We start from the raw sequence: 22,030 nt of genomic DNA, 5'->3' as shown, positions 1-22,030 counted from the left end.
TCATTAAATCCTAAAATCATTAACTGCTTGCTAATGCTAACACATATGCCTTGCTGTGATGTTGTTTTTTTGTGTACATGTCTTGTTTCTTTAGTGTCTACTGTATAAAGGTTTATTTTAACATTTAATTCTAATTTAGTCAACTTCCACATTTGTCTTCATGCCATTTTAAAGTCCTATTGCTTCCTGCTCATAATTCATTGGCCATTTTTTAACCTGTACAGGCAATGTGCTGTATACCTAAACCAAAAATAGCTCTAATATAAGAATAACACATAGACGAAAAAAACTCTGGACAGCCGCACTCCAAAATGACTTAAAATAAAGTTGGTCTTTAATTGTAAAAAGTGCATGCAGACACTGCAAACAACGAGTACAGAATGGCCATTCTGTACTCGTTGTTTGCAGTGTCTGCATGTACTTTTTACAATTAAAGACCAACTTTATTTTAAGTCATTTTGGAGTGCGGCTGTCCAGAGTTTTTTTCGTCTATGTGCTACAATCAGCATTGCCGGCACCCTGGTGGTTCAACAACCCTTGATGATCCACGAGGCTCACCTGGAGCGGTGAAAGAATTGTCAATATAAGGATAAGGTACTTAAAGGTTCCCAGGGCTGCACAGAAAAATAGATATTAACATGCTGCGCAAACGTTGGCCTAAGCTAATTGATAATAGGGCCAAAGGATTACCAACACACCTTTTACTTTTTCCCAGCTCAGGGATTCCACTAAAGTATAATTTTTTTCCTCCCTACTTATACAACTTTTTATAAATAACATTAGTCCTGGTAATCTGCTAAACATTTACAAAACTCTTTTAAGTGGCCCTTTAGCACCAGTAATATTGTAACATATTATAGGTAGAGAGTTTACCACTTCCTGTGACTTTTTGTTGCTTATTTGGAAGTTGACGGGACTTCACATTTTTGGGTATTAAATCCAAACTAATTGACTTCCTGCAAAACCAACCTTGATTTGATGCATGTTGGCAGGTGCAGGTTTCTTCTATTTATAGTGTAGAATATACGTGCATGGGAAATGTACACAGCTGTGTGCTTTTTGCCCCATGTATTTTTAAGTGTCTGACCCCCCCCCCCCCCTCAATCATGGTGAACAGAGGTTCTCTTGCACCTTTCAGGTATTTCAAAGATGAATGTACCATGAGTTAAGGTGAACTGGTCATGAATTGAGTAGCCTGGCTGTACTGGCTTTTTTTTTTTTTTTTTTTTTATAACTAGTATCCATTTTTGCTTCCCTGCTTGGTGAGTTGCTCACCCATGACAAGTATGCAGGTCTGAAGTCTCCACTTCACTGGCATAGGTTTCCTGAGTTGGAAAGTAAGGATGAGCTCAGGCATATTTGGATCCTTATGTGAGCCCCAACTGAATTATCCCATCAGGAAGCTGTCGCAATGCCCTTACCAATCCTAAGCAGCCATAAATGACTCGGCATCCTATGATTGGTGGGGTGCTGGCACAGCTTTCTGGTGGAATAGCTCATTCTACTTCAGACTAGGATCTGAAACCAACTGAGCTCATCTCTATAGGCAAGGATGTGAGGCATGGGCCTGGAGACTGTTCTTAAAAAAAAAAAAAAAAAAAAAAAAAAAAAAAAAAATCCTGTTAGCAGGTCAGAAATCAAGAAGCTGACCGTTCTAAGTTCCCTTTTAAACTTAAATGGGTTTGATCCCTATCTACATGAAGCCCAAAGTAGATAATTGTAAGAGTGGCATCCTGCCTTACTGTACACACTGTTTTTCTTGTAAATTGTTTTTTGTAACCAAGGCTCTTGCGTCGAGATTCTACCAGTAACAGTACTTCCTTTTAAGACAAGCCATAGATGTTCCCCCATCAACAGAGTTGGTATTGATGGGGGATTCCTCCCGCAGCGCAATTGTGTTCTGCTGTGGGGAGCCATCCCTGCTGGCGGGGAACAATGATCACTGCTAGCGGCTATAGCCACTGGAAGTAATCGCATGCAAAAAACACAACTGCCTGGTTGTAATGACGTCTAAAGATGGATTGATTTCGGTACAAGCAGTCTGCCCCATAGATGGTTCATATCTCAGCCGGTTTAGCGGGGACAATCCATCTATGGCCAGCTTCAGCTGCTGCCTTGTAATTTGCTTCCACGTTGTAGGCAAGCTATGTGCATTCCTTCAGTTGGCTGCCAATCCGGTCTGCATGAGGCATGCAGTATTGAGCAACGTAAAGGCCACATGACTGAGTGTGCATGGCGAGTAGACAACAATGCTGCTCATTACAAGGCAGCTAAGCAGTGTCTGGTCTAAACAAAAGTTCTGTTACTGGTAGGATCTCTAGGTGAGAGATGTTGCACCAGATTTACAGACAGTCTGTAAGCAGTGAAGCATGATGCCAACCATACCAAAAAATAGATTTTACGTTTTGTGTTTACGTTGACTTGGCTTTGCATGCTTGGCACACTTCCATCACCAGCCTTCCCTGCATGTACCATATAGCTCATCCCCTGCTGCTGAAAGTATTGCATGTGTCATATTTGCAAGTTGCAACCTTGTCAAACCAGGGTGAAAAGTACCAATTGCATTTCTCCCTTCAGGCCTTGCTTCCGGAGCAACGAGCATTGCACGCTGACTCTTACAGACGGATTGGCCGCCTCTGAAAAAAAAAGTGGCTTCTAACGAGCACCTAACGCTAACCTACCTAACACACTACTGGCATAAGCTGAGAAACCTTGTTGAGAGCTGGAAGCCCAGCTGGCTTGGCTGCACCTTCTCTGTAACCTTTGCAGTATTAAAGTTTAACTGTTTTTTTTTTTCTAGTCACATGGGGTGGCCATTTTGTGATCTGGTTCATGAGAAACTAATAAGGGCTTCAGCTGCACCTTTTGTCTAATAAACATAAAGATAGGAGGGGAAATGTAAGCACTGCCTTTTTGTTTTTTGCTTTGAAGCTTTGTATTAAAATATGTAAAAATCTGATAAATATTGCAAATGTGAAAAACACTGTCACGATTTCTTTCTTTAAAATGAACCTATTCATTTAATCATGTTCCAAGGGGTCAAAATACGTATATTTCACCATTACCAAATGACATATTTGCATTTAGGGGGGGGGGGGGCCTTCTTGCAATCTTTTTCAGCCAAGGAAGTGTTCATCTTGGCTTCTGTTTGACCTGCAACTGCCATTAGAGTGGCACATGTGATTATATGACACTAGCCATTGGATGGTTTGTCAGTTTGGTTAAGTGCACAAGCAAATGCCAGGAATGTAACTTTTTTTTACCGTTAAATCTATAGTTTTAGTTCCACTTTATACCTAGGCAAGTATAATCTGATTAGCAGAGGAAATGTGCGTTTCCCCATCATTGGAGGCTGCAGACAAATTCAGATTTACATTTAGCCAGTCTTGTGCGTGTGGCATGGGTCCTAAGCGAGGTAAAATGCAAGATTTTCATGTTTGAAGAAAGAACTCAATCTCCAATCAAAGTGCCTGTTGCTACAATAGGCTATTGGGTGTAATAGAGATGTCATTTTCAAAGTGCTGATGTAATGGCAGATGGAAGACCCAGGGGGAGAACAAAACAGATGGAGGCTCTAATGGGAGGTTAGTCATAAACCTCTCGCTAAAACCTTCAGTGCTACTGCAACTTAATCATTTTGTAGTATTTAGGAGGTTTTATGGAGTGATGGTGGCATGCAATTATCTGGCCAATAAGAGTAATGGTTGCAAGTGCTCTAAATTACACCCCCCCTCTTGCTTTTCCTGTCTGCAATAATTGGCACTTGCTAAATGGGATATTCATCACCCCTTAGGGAAGCTCTATACTGCCCAATCACGACCCTGGGACATTAAATTGTTTTTACAAACTATAGTGCTACTGCAGAGTGGTCTTGTTGTCATTCTTCATGCCTGCACTGTAATCTGTGCAGGACCAGCAGCCATGTCATAAATATTGGGACAGGGCCTCTGCTCTCCAGCTGTGTAATGTAGGCAGGCACATACCAGGTACCACACCACTGCCAAAGGCCAATGACTAAGGTGAGGATTACTATGCACTAGCCTATCCCCTTGCAAAGATGAGCAATTGGCCTGATCCCTAACCAGCAACTGGACAATGAAGGAGCAAATGGCGCACAGATTAAGTCTATCTGTACTCTCCCCTCCTGCAAGTATGTTCATCATAAGAATGAGTGAGGCTTAAAGGGGTGGTTCCCCTAAAAATAAACTTTTGACATCGCATTTAGCAAATAAATTACAATTAGAATCGGCTGGTTTTATTTAAAAAAATACCTCCGTACATATCGTTTCCTATATTCGGTCCCACCGCCACTTCCGGGTACGATGCAGGCGGTGGGCGTTCCTAATTGATGGACAGGCATCCGACCGACGCATCCATCGCGTCACGAGATGCCGAAAAAAGCCGAACGTCGGTGCGGCTCTATACGGCGCATGCGCACCGACGTTCGGCTTTTTTCGGCATCTCGTGACGCGATGGATGCGTCGGTCGGATGCCTGTCCATCAATTAGGAACGCCCACCGCCTGCATCGTACCCGGAAGTGGCGGTGGGACCGAATATAGGAAACGATACGTACGGAGGTATTTTTTAAATAAAACAAGCCGATTCTAATTGTAATTTATTTGCTAAATGCGATGTCAAAAGTTTATTTTTAGGGGAACCACCCCTTTAAGTGTCTTATTTGTTTAGAGCAGTCTCTCAAACTTATAACTACAGCGGTACCCTTGGAAAAACAACCAGGTCTCATGGAACCACTGTTAATGGTTAAATATAGTTGCACATCACTAGAATCAAATAGTTGTAAATATAATAAAAGAAGGTGGCAGACTTGGTGCTCTTTGAGAATAATCTTTTAGCAAATCGACTAAAAATAAAAATGTGCATTCTTTCCCCTAGTGGTCAGTAAAGAAAAGGTACACGTTGCCTTCATGGTCACTGGGAGAAGAACCCCTTCTTTCTTTGTCTACAAGGGAGCTCTTATTCCAGTGACCAACACCCAACAGTATCAGAAAGAAAGTTACTGCTCCAGATAGATTGTGTTAGGATGATCAGTATGGTCTCGGGAGATCAAGGGTGCTGGCAATGCACAAGGTAACAAGTGGAAAAAGAAAATATGGATAGCCGCACACACTCCAAAAAACTTTGATGGTTGTCTTTATTTAAAAAAAGGAAAACTGCACTACAAGTCACAGCACGGGAATAAAACAGCTGACGCGTTTCGCACTATAAATTAGTGCTTAATCATAGTAATGATTAAGCACTAATTTATAGTGCGAAACGCGTCAGCTGTTTTACTCCCGTGTTGTGTGCTTTGACTTGTAGTGCAGTTTTCCTTTTTTTTTTTTAATAAAGACAACCATCAAGGTTTTTTGGAGTACGGCACTTGTTACCCAACAGTATCATTGGAGTTTGTGGCTACTTACCAGAGAAAAGAAAGGCTCAGTTTGCAGCCCCACAGAGGCAGGAAATTAATTCACCACTTCTCATTGTTCTGGGAACCCACTAGAAAACTCAAGAGGAACCCTGGTTGAGAAAGCTGCACTAGAATCTTCACAACCAGGGACAAAATGCAAGGGCAGTGCCTACCTTTCCCTTTGGAACCATATTTTTAACTACAAAATAACAGGTGCACTTTAACTGTTATAAACCTAAACCTATATATTTGCTGCAATTATGTTACAAGTTTTTAGTGCTTGTAGAGGTTACTTTATAATATATAACTTAAGCTCACAAAATTGCCACCCCACTATGTGTCAGTGACATGGACACTTTACGTACATTGTAATTACTGATGTAGAAAAACTTTGTGTAAAATACCTTATTTAAAAGAATCTGATTTTTGTTTCTAATTTTATGTATTTATACTATTTATTAGATATTCCCTTCCACCTGAAGTATATTTTTGTTTTCTTTTGTAATATTGTAACCTTTTTCCACAAAAAGACATTTTATACAAGGCACATGGAGATTAATGGGCCTATTTTTATGGGATTTTGTCTAAGTTTGTAATATATGTTTTTTTTGAGGGGGAAAAAAAGACAATGTTTTGATGCTATTGGAAAATAAAATTCTTTTTAACTATTTTCTGGTGGTTTTTTTTTATTAAATGAATTTGGGAACACAAATCCATAGTAATTTAGCAATCCAATTCAAATTTCTCTTAAATGATCTGAACAGGATGTCCCAAAAGTCTCAATCTGCAGGAAACATTAAACTCGTATATATTAAATTATGAATATTTAGTAAATGTTTTGTGATGGTTTTGTAAATAAAATGTAAATTTAGTTACAATTTTCCCTGCTATGACAATTGGGATTTCCTATAGTAAACTGAAATTTGATTTGCTCTCCTAAGTGTCTCTATTACTGCCTTATTAAATAGGCTGGCATGTATGTAATGTGTATTTATATATATATATATATATATATATATATATATATATATATATATATATATATAATAAATTTTCTCTACATAAAGAGTTCCAATTTGATTTTTTTTAAAGTGGTTGTAAACCCTTACAGACCACTTCAACCTCCAGGTAAGCCTAGATTAAGGCTTACCTGTAGGTCCAAGAAATATCTCCTTGAAGGGGTGGTAAGGGGATTTTTATTTTTTTTAAATAATAAACATGTTATACTCTATTGTGCAGCTCGTTTTGCACAGATCCACGCCTTCTGGGGTTCTTCGGCGGCTGTCTCTGGTCCTGCCCTCAAGAACTTTCCACCTTCATGCGAGCAAGCTGGCATGGTGGCAAGTTCTTACGGGCATGCTCTCGTGATGCAGCCTGCGGCTATAGCCGCTCACTGTATCACTCGGGCCCGGCGCGCTGCGTCATTGGATGTGATTGACAGCAGCATGAGCCAATGGCTGCGCTGCTTTCAACCCAATAAGATAGCACATATTTAAGACACTAATCATATTGTATTCGAGTATTAAATTGCCATTCCTTTTAAATCTGCAGCCACTGTAATTTTCTGAGAATGCATTGCAATATGGCTACATGGAGTTGTTCTGTACACAGAGTGTGTACTGACCACTTCCTAGAAACACAATTTCCTGCTTGTGTGATTTGGCTCACCAATTTTCCCAGAAGTCTGCCTAACATACAAGTCAGATTTCAGGCATTTCCTGCAACAAAAATCTCCTTTTTTAAGCGATACTCTTGAAAGGAGCACTTGTATGTAAAGGGATGCGTGCCCAGCAGCTGCACACCTGACAGTTCATTATGAAACCACTGCCATTAGACCCACTAGTTACAGGAGGCACAGACAAACACACATTGATTTCTTCAGAATGACAAATGTTAGGAATCTGCAACAAAGGTTGTTATAATCCTTGCAATGTACGTAGATCACCCAGATGGAAATGTTTTTTTTTCTCAACAAAAGTGGAGTTGCGCTTTAAATATTTAAAACCATTAAAGCAGACATGAACTGCCAATAAAAAATAAAATTGGACCCAAAGAAGCTAGTATGCCCATTAAGCACATTATGGCAGATTTCGCTACCAAAGCAAACCCATCCAGCGCTGTTACATTAGCACTTCCATGTCTCTTTCCCGCAGGCTTAATAGGAAAAAAAAATTAAAAGTATGTATGGTTAGCCTAAACTGTCTGGATTAGTACGAGGATGCAACTGGCATCAGCCACAATGGGAAAAACACTGCATCCTCCTTGAAGGGTGGTTTTTATGGCAGTGACAAGACCTTGAAAATGTCAAAGCTGCTGCCATGTTGTGACAGTAATTCTGTTAGGCGCATTGTAGACAGAAAATTCTACATATTGATCATTTGAAAGGGTGGGTCAGTGCCAGGAGAGGCATTAACATTTGTCTGATGTTCCTCTTGCTGTACATCAAGTGAACCTTGCTGTAGACTGCCATAAAAAAAGAAAGAAAATACTTGTCTAGCTGCCAGGCATATCCTCTGGCTTTGATATATTGAGGCACTGACCTGGGACCAAAGCATGTGTTTGAGGTAAGGGATTCAAAACAAACTATGGTTTTAACCATGCAACAAGCATTTTCAGAAGGCGGGGCAGAAATGACAGTTTCTGGATGTTTTGTGATGGTTACTTTTGGTGTAATTAAGAATTTGTTATATTGAATATACTATTTAAAATGCCTTAATTGTATATTAACAATGTACCTTACTGACCTCACCAAACTGTATTGTCTCCTATCCATCTAGGGGGGCCGCCAAAGGTCTGACCATATAAATCACCAAATAATTTGATTTAGATGAAAACTAGTTCTCGCATCCACAAATATTCCTTGAGGTTTCATTGCAGGTGAAAAAACTGACTACAAAACGTAGCATTGGGGGGAAACTGGTGCAGCTCTGCATAGTAACCATTCGGCTTCCAGGTTTTATTGAACAAGCTGAAGTCGGAAGCCGATTGGTCACTATGCACCAGTTTTAGTAAAACTCCCCAGCTTGTCATATAGTGCCATTGACAAAAGTACATGAAGCTGCAGGTAAGCTTTCTTTAGCCTAAATGACCAGAAATTTTAAAATGGCTAGATGCAAAATGGGTCTCAATGGATCCAAGGCCCGCAATGTAAAAGTAGCCTCTTCTCGCTGTCAGACCTGAGCCTACCCTCAGCAAGCACCCAGCTTGATTCACATCATTCAGCTGTCTAATGCCCAAATCTCTACTTCCATCCAGTGCCCTGTCAATTGACAGCTAAAAAGGACAGAGCAAGGGGGGCTGTAACCCCCAAACTATACCTCAGTGGTGGCCGGTGCTTAAAATTTTTGGGGGGGAGCAAACGAAAAAAAAAAACACAATTGCAGCCTCACTGTACCTATCAATTGTCACCACTGTGCCATGCCATCAAAACGCAGTCACTGTGCCATGCCATCAAAACACAGCCACTGTGCCATACCATCAAACGCAGCTACTGTGCCATCAATTGTCACCACTATGCCATCAAACACAGCCCCCAATTGTCGCCACTGTGCCCGGCACTTACCTTTATGGCTTCTACGTCCCTCGATGACGATTCAGCCAATCGGGTTACCTGATTGGCTGAGACGCCTGTCAGTCTTATCCTCGGACGTACGGCCGGTGATAGGCATTTCCACACAGCCAGTCAGCTGCCGCTATTCAGCTGACCGGCGCTCAACTTCCGGCCAGCTGAATAGTGGACGGTAGCGGCGAAAATATACAGATTCATACAGTGTATGAATCTGTATATTTTACTGGCTGTGAGCGAGCCAGAGGGGGTGGCCCTCCTGCGTCCCTATGGACGCACCGCCACTGCTATACCTTCAAAAATAAAACATTACCATTAAAGCTCAACTGGACTGTTAGTTAAATTGGCTAAATACATTGTAGGTGCATTAAAACAAAATGTGTGCAGCTACACCCCAAATATAAAAGCCAGTCTCCTGCCCTCATGCAGCAGAGAGGGATCTTTGCTGTATGTGTGTAAGCAGCGGCGTCTCAGAGCAGAGGTATTGCACATCACCCTGCTGATTCAGACCCTTAGTTGTCATACGGCATGGGTTGGCTGATTGCAGAGCTATAGATCGAACTCTGCAGGGGGGAGGTCGATCGAGAGCTCATTGCTTACATGCGGATACAAGGTTTCTTTTTTTTTTCTGCAGCATGCTGCTGAACATGATTTAGAAGCCAAAACAAATAACTTTGCAAGCTTCATTTTTGGAACCATGAGGTCATGGTTTAGTTTGAGAAAAGTCAAATTGACTTCAATACAAAGAAAAAGATCCAAAGGGATGCATCCAAAAGTTAATTTGTTTCAGCAATTCAAAAAGTAAAACTAATTTTATATAGCTACATTTACACACAAGGTGATATTTCAAGCATTTTTTTCTTTTAATTTTGAGGATTATGGCTTACAGCTAGTGAAAACCTAAAATTCAGTATCTCAGAAAATTTTAATGTTACACAAGACCAATTAAGAAAAACGCTTTTTATTACAGAAAATGTTGGCTTACTGAAAAGTAGGTCCATGTGCAGAAGTGTATGCACTCAATACTTGGTGCGGGCTTTTTTTTTTTTTTTTTCTCCCCCCATGGATTCCTGCATTTATGTGGCGTAGCAAGGAGACGATCAGCCTGTGGCACTGCTGGGGTGTTATGGAAGCCCAGGTTGCTTTGATAGTGGCCTTCAGCTCATCTTCCTCTTGACAATACCCCACAGATTCTCTATGGGGTTTAGGTCAGGTGAGTTTGCTGGCCAATCAAGCACAGTGAAACCATGATCATTTAAACTAGGTTTTTGAAATCGGCATCTCCATAAAGCTGGTCAGCAGAGGAAAGCATGAAGTGCTCTAGAATTTCCTGATAGACGGCTGCACTGACTTTGGACTTGGTAAAACACAGCGGGGACCAAACACCAGCAGATGACACGGCTCCCCAAATCATCACTGACTGTGGAATCTTTACACTGGACCTCATACAACTTGGATTCTGTGCCTCTTCACTCTTTGGGACCTTGATTTTCAAATTTAAATGCAACATTTTCCACAGTCCATGATGCAGTAATTCATGCAAAAGGAGCCCCACCAAAGTATTGTGTAGTGCATACTATACTGTATATGGACATCATTTGCAGTAAGCCAACATTTCTGTATTCATTTTTTTTTATTGGTCTTATGTAATAATCTAATTTTCTGAGATACTGAATTTGTTTTTGTTCTAGCTGTAAGCCATAATCATCAAAAATGCTTAAAATATATCACTCTGTGTGTAACGCATCTATATAAAATAAGTTTCACTTTTAATGAATTTATTTGAATTACTGAAATTAACTTAGATTTTTTTTGAGATGCGACAAGTACACTACACAAGATAATTTGTATTTATCATTTAACCTTCTCCAATTTATAAAAAAAAAAAAAAATAGAGAGAGGGGAGAGAACGGGGCATCAGTTCTGTTTTCAGCTACCCCTCTATATGAGAACATCTGGGGCAAGATGAATACCTTTTCATAAAACCTTTATAACCCTAGAAAGAATGGGATTCTGGTAGATTTCCATTCTGAATATTTCCATTAGTAGGAGTCCTAACAGGCCTTACTGAATTATTTCACATTAATAAGAAATTGACTAATCAAAACATGAGAATAATCTCAAGACTCCCATGGTCCAACTTCTAATAAACCATTATGCAGATTCAGTTCTCCAAACTCAAAAATTAGGATGAACCTGTAAAGATATGAGAGGCGAAACGGCAGACTTGGTTTTTGAAGGATTGGGCTACAGTCTCACAAGTGCATTGAGGCAGATAATTGCTGTGTATAGAGGTGACAAAACGCTCTGTGCTATAGCCACATACACTAATCTTTATGTCCAGAATTCTACACTACCAACCCGCGTTGCACATTGACTGTGCCCAGGGTTGATTGGAGGCTCTTGCATTTTACCAGCCACTGTGTGCCGGCACCATTTAGTACTACTGGCAAGAATCTACAAATTCTTGCCAATGGCTGCACCCAATTGAACGTAGCCCTAGGCACAGGAGCTGCCATCCTCAGCCAGGTTTGTTTATCTGAAAAGTCATGGATGTGGAAACAAGAATGCTTTTAGTGAAGCCTGATGGTGGAGGGGGGGCTGAACTTTGATCATGCATGCTTTTTCCAGTCAATAACTTATCTGATATTAAAGTCAGGATGACAGCAGCTGTCCAGAGCCTGCGTTGGTCTGCCATGATGCACCACATCAAAAACACACAGGTGAGACGGGACCAATTAGAGAAGGCTAGACACTAGGATTGTGTGTGAAAATATTGCGCAAACTTGTAAAAAGGTGAAAAGGTGGGCGGCCAACACACAAAAAATATTTGTAAAGGTAATGTGTAAAGAAAAGTGTAGCGCCAATATACCTCAACTCCACTTTGGTGGGAACCGAAAGGAGAGAGATAATATAAGATTGGAAATAATCCAAATGTGTACTTAACACCGTGAGGTGTGGTAACAATTATTTGTAATTGAGAATTTTATAAATCCCCCAAAAATAAATAAATAAACTTGTGAGGTGGGAATAGACACCTATAATGCAAAAATTGTCTGTGAGACAAGTATTCCTGTGTGAATATTAATGTGAACCTCAGAGGATCAACATGCACCTGTTGCCAGTTAAGTCCTGTTAGGAACTTAGGAGAGAGATGATGGTACTCTCAAATAAACACACACTACAGCAATTAACCTGCAAAGGCAGGTGAGCTATAGGTTCAAAACAAGTCTTTTTTGGAAAAACATCTTAAATCATATGGGATGATATTAAATTCGCATAAATTATATATAGTCCAATCCCCTGTTGGGAATAATACATATATATGGTCCTTTTTGATTGTATAAATGCGATGTATATCCTCAGTAGCACGCTTCAATCAGACTTTTACGAGAGAAGAAATAACTGGGTACTCTTACCAGAACACGATGACCCACTACTCATCTTACGATGGGTGGGTCTCCAAGGCTTGTACGGGCCGATTGCCCTCTCTGGTTACCCTTGCGATGTAATTCTCTCAAGGCCTCTCCAGCCTTATGTAGTCTCCAGATAGTGATTGGTACGAGATTATACTCACAGACAAAAGGACGCAGATGTTCTCCAAAAAAAGGTAGGTGATGGAATCAGTGGTTGATCACAACAGAGTATGTGGAAAAAGCAAAAAAAGAGCTCCACATAGTGTAAAAAAGTTACAGTTTTAATGAAAACTTCAAACTTGTGTCACTGAAAAAAGTGAACACTCTGGATAAAATAACACTTTGAACAAAAGTTTTTTTCAAACAAAGTTCAGCAATAAAAATCAAAAGTCCAACAAAAAGTTATAAAATCCAAAAAACCATGCAGCAAACCAAAGAGCTTTCCAATCCAATAAACGGACAGAAAATATCCACAGATAATGCAGGTGATGGCGGTATGACCTGTGTACCCTACCGGTTTCGTCGCTATAAGGACTTCTACTTATACACCCCAGTAGAAGTCCTTATAGCGACGAAACCGGTAGGGTACACAGGTCATACCGCCATCACCTGCATTATCTGTGGATATTTTCTGTCCGTTTATTGGATTGGAAAGCTCTTTGGTTTGCTGCATGGTTTTTTGGATTTTATAACTTTTTGTTGGACTTGTGATTTTTATTGCTGAACTTTGTTTGAAAAAAACTTTTGTTCAAAGTGTTATTTTATCCAGAGTGTTCACTTTTTTCAGTGACACAAGTTTGAAGTTTTCATTAAAACTGTAACTTTTTTACACTATGTGGAGCTCTTTTTTTGCTTTTTCCACATACTCTGTTGTGATCAACCACTGATTCCATCACCTACCTTTTTTTGGAGAACATCTGCGTCCTTTTGTCTGTGAGTATAATCTCGTACCAATCACTATCTGGAGACTACATAAGGCTGGAGAGGCCTTGAGAGAATTACATCGCAAGGGTAACCAGAGAGGGCAATCGGCCCGTACAAGCCTTGGAGACCCACCCATCGTAAGATGAGTAGTGGGTCATCGTGTTCTGGTAAGAGTACCCAGTTATTTCTTCTCTCGTAAAAGTCTGATTGAAGCGTGCTACTGAGGATATACATCGCATTTATACAATCAAAAAGGACCATATATATGTATTATTCCCAACAGGGGATTGGACTATATATAATTTATGCGAATTTAATATCATCCCATATGATTTAAGATGTTTTTCCAAAAAAGACTTGTTTTGAACCTATAGCTCACCTGCCTTTGCAGGTTAATTGCTGTAGTGTGTGTTTATTTGAGAGTACCATCATCTCTCTCCTAAGTTCCTAACAGGACTTAACTGGCAACAGGTGCATGTTGATCCTCTGAGGTTCACATTAATATTCACACAGGAATACTTGTCTCACAGACAATTTTTGCATTATAGGTGTCTATTCCCACCTCACAAGTTTATTTATTTATTTTTGGGGGATTTATAAAATTCTCAATTACAAATAATTGTTACCACACCTCACGGTGTTAAGTACACATTTGGATTATTTCCAATCTTATATTATCTCTCTTCTTTCGGTTCCCACCAAAGTGGAGTTGAGGTATATTGGCGCTACACTTTTCTTTACACATAGACACTAGGATAGATTATACCTGCATTCACCATGGTAAGGATTGATCCCCAATCGTTCTAATCCTGAGTCTGTTAGAAATGTTCTTGTGCTTCTAATAAGAGTCTACAGTGATGCACAACATGTATTTTTCAATAATCGCAAAGAAATACACACCTATATAATATACAGTGAATCAAAGTAAACCCGAGTAGTCCAAAACGTGTATAGTCAAGTAGGAGGTTCAGTCAAAAAAAAAAAAAAAAAAACAGAATATACAAGTAGAGGTTCAGTAAAAACCACATATCCATGCATTTAGAGGATGGATAATGTCAAACACTGCAAAAAGCTACATTTGACCTGCTTTATGTGAAATTCAAGCTCATCTCAAACCCTTTTGCAACCAATGAAACACAAAGTATGCCCCCCAGGGGTATTTTTTAATGGCTGCATTTGACCAGTAGTTGATGCATCACAGGCATGGTATGTGTAGAGCCCCTTCCATTGCAACAGTTGAAATTAGCTGTGTGATAAAACTGCAGCGCAACCACCCGGTTTTACCATCCTCTGCCTATCTGTGTGAAAAAGCCCTTATGCTGCGTACACACGATCGGTCAAACCGATGAGAACGATCTGATGGACCGTTTTCATCGGACCAAACCGATCGTGTGTAGGCCCCATCGGTTATTTATCCATAGGTTAAAAAAAATCAATCCTGTTTTAAATTTAACCGATAGGAAAAAAAAAACGATCGTTTGTAGGCACGTCCATCGGTTAAAAATCTATGCATGCTCAGAACCAAGTCGACGCATGCTTGGAAGCATTGAACTTCATTTTTTTCAGCACGTGGTTGTGTTTTACGTCACCGCGCTCTGAAACGATCGTTTTTTTAACTGATGGTGTGTAGGCACGACTGACCATCAGTCAGCTTCATCAGGTTAACCGATGAAAACGATCCATCAGACCGTTTTCATCGGATGGACCGATCATGTGTACAGGGCATTAGGCTGCATTCACACCTGAGCATTTTCAGCTCGTAAAACACCTAAACAAATGCCTGAAAAATGTTCAACATGCAAAATCCCATTTCAATGGCACCTGTTCACATCTTAGCGTTTTGTCAAAGCCTGAAAAACCCCTTAAAGCGACACTAAAGTTGTTAAAAAAAAAAAAAAAACACAACAAATATGTTATACTTGCCTCCACTGTGCAGCTTGTTTTGCACATAATGGCCCCGATCCATGTCTTCTGGGGTCCCTCGGCTGCTGTCAGGGCTCCCCTCCCCCTCCGCAAGAGCTTTCCACCTCTCATGGTGGAAAGCTCTTGCGGGCATGCTCCCGTGATATAGCGGCGGGCATAGCCGCCGACTGTATCACTCGGCCCTGACCCCCGGTGCGCTGCATCATTGGCTGTGATTGACAGCAATGCCAGCCAATGGTTGCGCTGCTATCAATCCGTCCAACCTTGCCAATCAACGGCCAGGCTGGGAACAGAAGAGGATGACTGGGATGAGCGCAGGACTTTCGAGGGGTGAGGTAAGTAAAACGGGGTCTCGGGGGGGGGGGGGGGGCCTACGGTTGGTGTCTGATGTTTTTTCACCTTAATGCATCCTAAAATATTTACCTTTACAACCCCTTTAAGCTCAAAAAAGAAAATGAGCTTCTTTGGACAGATTACAGGCGTTTTTCTGCTTTTTACTTTGGTGACCTGTACAAAATCACGGTAAAAATGTGTAAAATGCAGCTTAAAAGTCAGTCTTGTTCCTATGGCCTTATGATCCTCCGTATTGGTCCCGGTTTTTCTAATGGACAGCCTCAGACCCATAGGAAACTTACAACGAAATCACCCAAGGGAGAAAGTAATGTATAAGGTCAATTGGAAAAATAGAAGAATTTGGTGACTATATGAGCATATTTACAGCACTAGCAGTCTTGTACAGAGTGTAGGGAACAGCACCCTAGGGCACAGAAGCAGATGTATATTCAAATATCTGGCTATCCGATATGAAGTCAGGCCATGTCCCATGCTCTGTTAATCACTATTACAGACAATGCAGCAGAACAGGGAATGCTCACCATGCAAAATTCAGACAGATAGGAAAAAGCTAAGACTGGACTAACTTGTACTTGCTAAAACCTTCAAATAAGAAGTGGATGAGCTGACCCTTTTGGTGCTGTCTGTATTGTATAACACATGTCTCTTGTACAGGGTGACCAGGAGAAGCTGCTGTGGAAAATGGAAGCTCGTATGATCGATGTAGAGCAGAAACTCAGAATTGTAAAGATGCTTCTTCAGGAAAAAGTAAATCAGCTAAAGGAACAGGTAATTTGTCTGCCAGAAAACTGGAAACCCTAATCCCATGTCAGAAGTTAGCCAAACCCTTCCCCCTACACATGAGTAGGCTACATCTTCTACTTCTATCAACTTCTAGCTAGTGAACAGATTGCTTAGGATGTGTTCAAAAGTGTCACCTAACAGGCCTTGTAAAAAGCAAAATGGCAGGATGAAGGGGGTCAAGCATCACCAAAATTATAAACTACCAACTCAGTCATCCAGAAAGACCGAATCTGATGGGGCCTGTTGCAACAACAAAATGGTAGACTACGATTTGCAATGTCTTAACACTCAAACGAAAGGTGGACATATATTCTTATAGCTAGATTCAGAGAGACTTAGAAGTGTAATTTTTAGGCTGACCGCTAGGTGGCGCTTCCATTGCGGTCGGCGTAGAATATGTAAATCACTAGATACGCCTGTTCACAAACGTACGCCCGGCCGACGCAGTACAGATATGCCGTTTACGTAACGCATTATCAGGCCTAAAGTTATTCCATCAAATAGCTGGAATAGTAATGTTAAGTATAGCCACCGTTCCCACGTCGAAATTTGAAAATTTTACGTCGTTTGCGTAAGTCGTCCGTGAATAGGGTTTTACGTCATTTACGTCCACGTCGAAATCAATAGGACCATGTGGCGTACTTTGCCGCAATGCACACTGGGATATGTAGGCGGACGGCGCATGCGCCTTTCGTAAAATACGTCAGGTCAAGCCCCATTACCATAAAACACGTCCCCTTAGCTAAATTTGAATTATGCGCCATTACGCCCGCCCGATTTACGCTACGCCGCTGCAACTTAGCAGGCAAGTACTTTGTGAATCATGTACTTGCCTCACTAACTTACGGCGGCGTAGTGTAAACACGATATGCTACGCTGCCGCAAAGTTAGGACGCCCTCTCTGAATCTAGCTATAAGTTTGAAAGAAGAAATGGAAAATTCCCCACTGGGATTTTTGGCAGCAAAATATGAGTCAATGATTTGTAAAAATCTCTTATTTTGAAAAAGATGATTGAATGCAAATACATAAACAAAGATTAAAATATGAGCTCTGGTATATGCAAGGCGAGAGAGAAAAAGGCAGCAGGGATTTATACATCAGAGGTGATACATAGAATATACTTGAAATTGAATCATCCGATGTATGGGGTACTTCCATACATCGGATGATGCAATTTCAAGTATAATCTATGTATCACCTCTGATGCATAAATTCCTGCTGCCTTTTTCTTTCTTGCCTTGCATATACCAGAGCTCATATTTTAATCTTTGTTTATGTATTTGCATTCAATCATCTTTTTCAAAATAAAATAAGTGATTTTTACAAATAATTGACTCATATTTTGCTGCTAAAAAGCCCAGTGGGAAGTTTTCCATTTCTTCTTCAAAGTTCTCAATTGGGGTGTGCAGCCCTCCCAGACTCTCATATGTGTCATTCCTTTGTTATATACCCTTAGTTTAGCCAGCTGAATGAAAAAAAAAAAATAACAAAAATTGATCAAGGGCTGCAGCTGATTGGGAGAATCTTTTCCAACAAGTCCCTTTGACAAAAGTTGGTAAAACAATTGACTTTTTCAGGAATAATCTGCATTGATCGACTTTATGAATGACTTGGGTCCTGTAGCATACAAATGAAAAAGTGGCAGTTAAGCCACCATCATGACCCAAGGCCATCCAATGAAATGCTGAGCACCTGGAGGTATTCTGTACACAGAATGTGTACAGAACTCCCCCCAGAAACTTTTCCTGCTTGTGTGATTGGTTCACTGATTTTCCCAGAATTTTCACCAAGGTTTATTTTATTGGGATTTTATGTAATGTGAAATGAAAGGGAAATTATATATGGTTTTCAAAATATTTTACAAACAAAAATCTGAAAAAGTGTGGCATACATTTATATTCAGCCCCCTTTACTCTGATACCCCCTAACTAAAATCTAGTGGAACCAATTGCCTTCAGAAGTCACCTAATTAGTAAATAGAGTCCACCCGTGTGTAATTTAATCTTGGTATAAATACAGCTGTTCTGTGAAGTCCTCAGAGGTTTGTTAGAGAACCTTAGTGAACAAACTGCATCATGAAGACCAAGGAACACACCAGACAGGTCAGAGATAAAGTTGTGGAGAAGTTTAAATAGAGTTAGGTTATAAAAAAAAAATATTCTAAGCTTTGAACATCTCACGGAGCACTGTTCAATCTATCATCTGAAAATGGAAAGAGTATGGCACAACTGCAAACCTACCAAGACATGGCTGTCTACCTAAACTGACAGACTGGGCAAAGAGCATTAATCAGAGAAGCAGTCAAGAGGCCCATGGTAACTCTGGAGGAACTGCAGAGATCCACAGCTCAGATGGGAGAATATGTCCACAGGACAACTATTAGTCGTCCTCTCCACAAATCGGGCCTTTATGGAAGAGTAGCAGGAAGAAAGCCATTGTTGAAAGAAGACCATAAGAAGTCCCTTTTGCGAGAAGCCAATGTGGAGGACACGGCAAACGTGAAAGAAGGTGCTCTGGTCAGATGAGACCAAAATTGAACTTTTCAGCCTAAAAGCAAAACTCTATATGTGGTGAAAAACTAACAGTGCACATTACCCTGAACACACCATCCCCACTGTGAAACATGGTGGTGGCAGCATCATGTTGTAGGGATTCTTTTCTTCAGCAGGGACAGAGAAGCTGGTCAGAGTTGATGGAGCAAAATACAATCTTAGAAGAAAACCTGTTCGAATCTGCAAAAGACTTGAACCTGGGGCGGAGGTTCACTTTCCAGCAGGACAACGACCATAAAAATACTGCCAGAGCTACAATGGAATCGTTTTGATCAAAGCAAAATTCATGTGTTAGAATGGCCCAGTAAAGGTCCAGACCTAAATCCAATTGAGAATCTGTGGCAAGACTTGAAAATTGCTGTTCAGATGCTCTCCATCCAATCTGATAGAGCTTGAGCTATTTTGCAAAGAAGAATGGGCCAAAATATCACTCTCCTAGATGTGCAAAGCTGGTAGCGACATACCCAAAAAGACTTGCATTTGTAATTGCAGTGAAAGGTGGTTCTACAACCACACGTTTCAGATATTTGTAAAAAAAAATTGAAAACTATTTATCATTTTCCTTCCACTTCAGACATTAAATCACTGGAGAACATGCTATGGCACGCAAGTGTGCTTTAATGTGTATATATGCTGTGAACACAGTGTCTAGAGCCTTGGGGGACCTACGGGTTCTGTTCCGCTACAACATGTTGCCTACACTACATTTTTAGGTTTATGTTTAGATCTACTTTAATACAAAACGGTTATACGAACAATGTACCAATCTGTTTTCTAGGTCACCAGGAACTCTATGGCAGAAATCAAGATTAAAGACCTGTACGTTGAAAACTCACAGCTGCTCAAAGCTTTGGAGCTTTGTGAGCAAAAACAGCAAACCGCAAACAAAAAGAACTACTTACTGGAAGAGAAAATCTCTGGACTGAGCAAGATGGTGAGGGACTTAACCCCGAACAGCCAAGGGGCCGGACGTTCCCACCAGCGCATAGCCTAGGGGGACCTAATGGTTTAGGCATTGCTATACTCATTCATGGACGCTATAACTGCCTTATAACTTCTCAACAAGAACTATGCACTACAGTCGGATTTTAGGTCCCACTCTATTGAAAACCACAGCTCGACATCAACCTGCCAGGTCAGCCTGAGAAGAAGATATATTCTCAAAAAATATTTGCTCGCAAAACCTTTTTGTTACTGAGACTTAAACAAGTACACTTTAACTGCTGCAGAACTGCAATGTAACCCAAATATCACTGCCATATTTATTGGTCATTTTGTTTTAGATTCTGGGGTAAGAATATTTCCACATCAATGGAAACCTTTTTGCCTATGAATGAACTATTTTTTTTCCCTCTGGATATGGTTATGTGATGTAAATACATAAATGTAAGCACTATAAATAGACGTTTGCCTCAAAGCACTTGCTGGACAAGTTACCCTGCCTTCTTAAAAAAAAACAAACAAAAAAACACAACTTACCTGCTGGCCTTTACATGGCAACACATCCACTGTGAACTCCCTTTCTGTCTAAAATAATGAGCTATAATTCAACAGAAAACTGAGACTGCAGTCATTAAAAGGTGCTGGAGTAAGGAGGTAAGAACAGGAGCACCACTCATAAGTGTTAAAGTCCAAATCATTTTTTCCAAAATAATTGTCTGTATGGCCAACATGTTTCAGGGGCTCAATACTGCCTTTTATTAGGGTTCGATCTCTAAATAGAAAAATTAGATAAATTCCAAAAGGTCAATGAACACGCGGGCAGGAGATTAGTGTTATATTAAATTTAGTAAAGATGGCACACTTGGCGGCTAGTTGTTGTAGCCCTTGTGATTTCCTTTACTTAAATCAAGCCAGTTTGAGTCCCTGAAATTAATTTGTTAAACAAAAGATCCCAATTGAACTGTATGGTACTACTGTTCTTACCTCTTCCTTCCGTTCCAGTTTGAAGTGGCTCTGGGATCCCTTATGTTTTGTTTAGAGCAGTCACTTCACACGCCATTTCCAGACTGGCGGAAGATCATTTATGCCATCCACTCTAAATATAAGCTGCCGTGACATTACAGCTTGGCCAGCAAGTGCTCTGTAGCATATCTGCCAAGCGAACAGCCAATCCAGTTTCTCCTTTGCAAATTGCCTCCTTCTTAACCCAGAAAGGTGATGTACATACAAACTGTCTAGCTTATTTTTGATCAGACTCACAAAGCAAGGATCAGAATGACAGACCCGATGCCCGTACCTTTGAAAATTATTCCGCAGGGGCGGATTGCCCTTTTCTGTTCCCACATGCTCCTCTTTTGGACCAATATGAATTTTGGGACCCTTTATTCAGCTTCAATGGAGTGGCATTGTTGACAAGAATCAAGTTGCATCTCAAGAGCCAGACAATGCCAGCCTCCATCGAAGGCTTCTTTTTTTCTTTGTTCATGACAGATTAATTTGCAAATCTCAGAGGAGCTAAAACTGCAACTGTGACAGAAATCAAAGTTCTCTTATTTGAACTCCTCCGTGATCTTACATTGTAAGTAGAGCTCTATAGAGCACTGCCTTCCGTACATATGTATTAAAAAATGTCTATTTATTTGTCACTGGCACTGCCTTTTACATGAAGGAAAACTGAAGTTGTGAAACATTTCTGTAATTAAAAACATTGCAAAGGTTATCCTTTGAAGTTACGTGTGTTTCATTTAGGAGTCGGTCTAGGTAAGCTTAAAGTATATCTATAGCGAAAACTTTGTGTGTTTTGGATACAGTAAAGAAGGGTTACAACCAGTCAAGTTTTTTTTTCTGCCCCCAATGGGGAGATTTTTCTTTACTTCCTACCTTGAAGCATATACAGGAAAGCTTTCCATAGTGAGGGGAATTTTTTTCTTGGTTGCCACTAGAACAAATGTTTCCACTGAAAGATTTCTCCTATTCCTGACTCAATAGGGTTGATTTAGTAAAAGGCAACAAGGCTGTTCACTTTTCGAGGGAATTTACCTCATGTTAAACAATGGGCTAGATTCACAAACCCTTTACGTCGGCGTATCTATTGATACGCTGCGTAAGTTGAAAGATGCGCAGTCGTATCTATGCGTGCTTTTCAGGGAACTAGATAC

The 22,030-nt window shown here is 40.5% G+C and overlaps 1 protein-coding gene across 3 annotated transcripts in view; it reads left to right on the top strand.

The window, feature by feature from the left end:
- Positions 1-21,591, top strand: part of NIN (ninein) — a 176,171-nt gene extending 154,580 nt beyond the window's left edge. For 2 of the 3 annotated variants that reach the window (XM_040332070.1, XM_040332073.1), the window contains 2 exons: positions 16,248-16,361; positions 19,708-21,591. In XM_040332070.1, coding sequence (XP_040188004.1) covers positions 16,248-16,361; positions 19,708-19,923 — 330 coding nt within the window. In that variant the 3' untranslated portion in view covers positions 19,924-21,591. Of the gene's footprint in view, positions 1-2,577; positions 4,177-16,247; positions 16,362-19,707 lie in introns of those variants that run through there. The other variant, XM_040332071.1, reaches the window with a different exon arrangement.
- The last annotated feature ends 439 nt before the right edge of the window (positions 21,592-22,030 follow it).

The sequence above is a fragment of the Rana temporaria genome, chromosome 13 (genome assembly GCF_905171775.1).
Source record: "Rana temporaria chromosome 13, aRanTem1.1, whole genome shotgun sequence".
Taxonomy (NCBI): domain Eukaryota; kingdom Metazoa; phylum Chordata; class Amphibia; order Anura; family Ranidae; genus Rana; species Rana temporaria.
The sequence above is the reverse complement of the archived record's forward strand: the minus strand, read 5'-3'. Positions and strand labels throughout refer to the sequence as shown.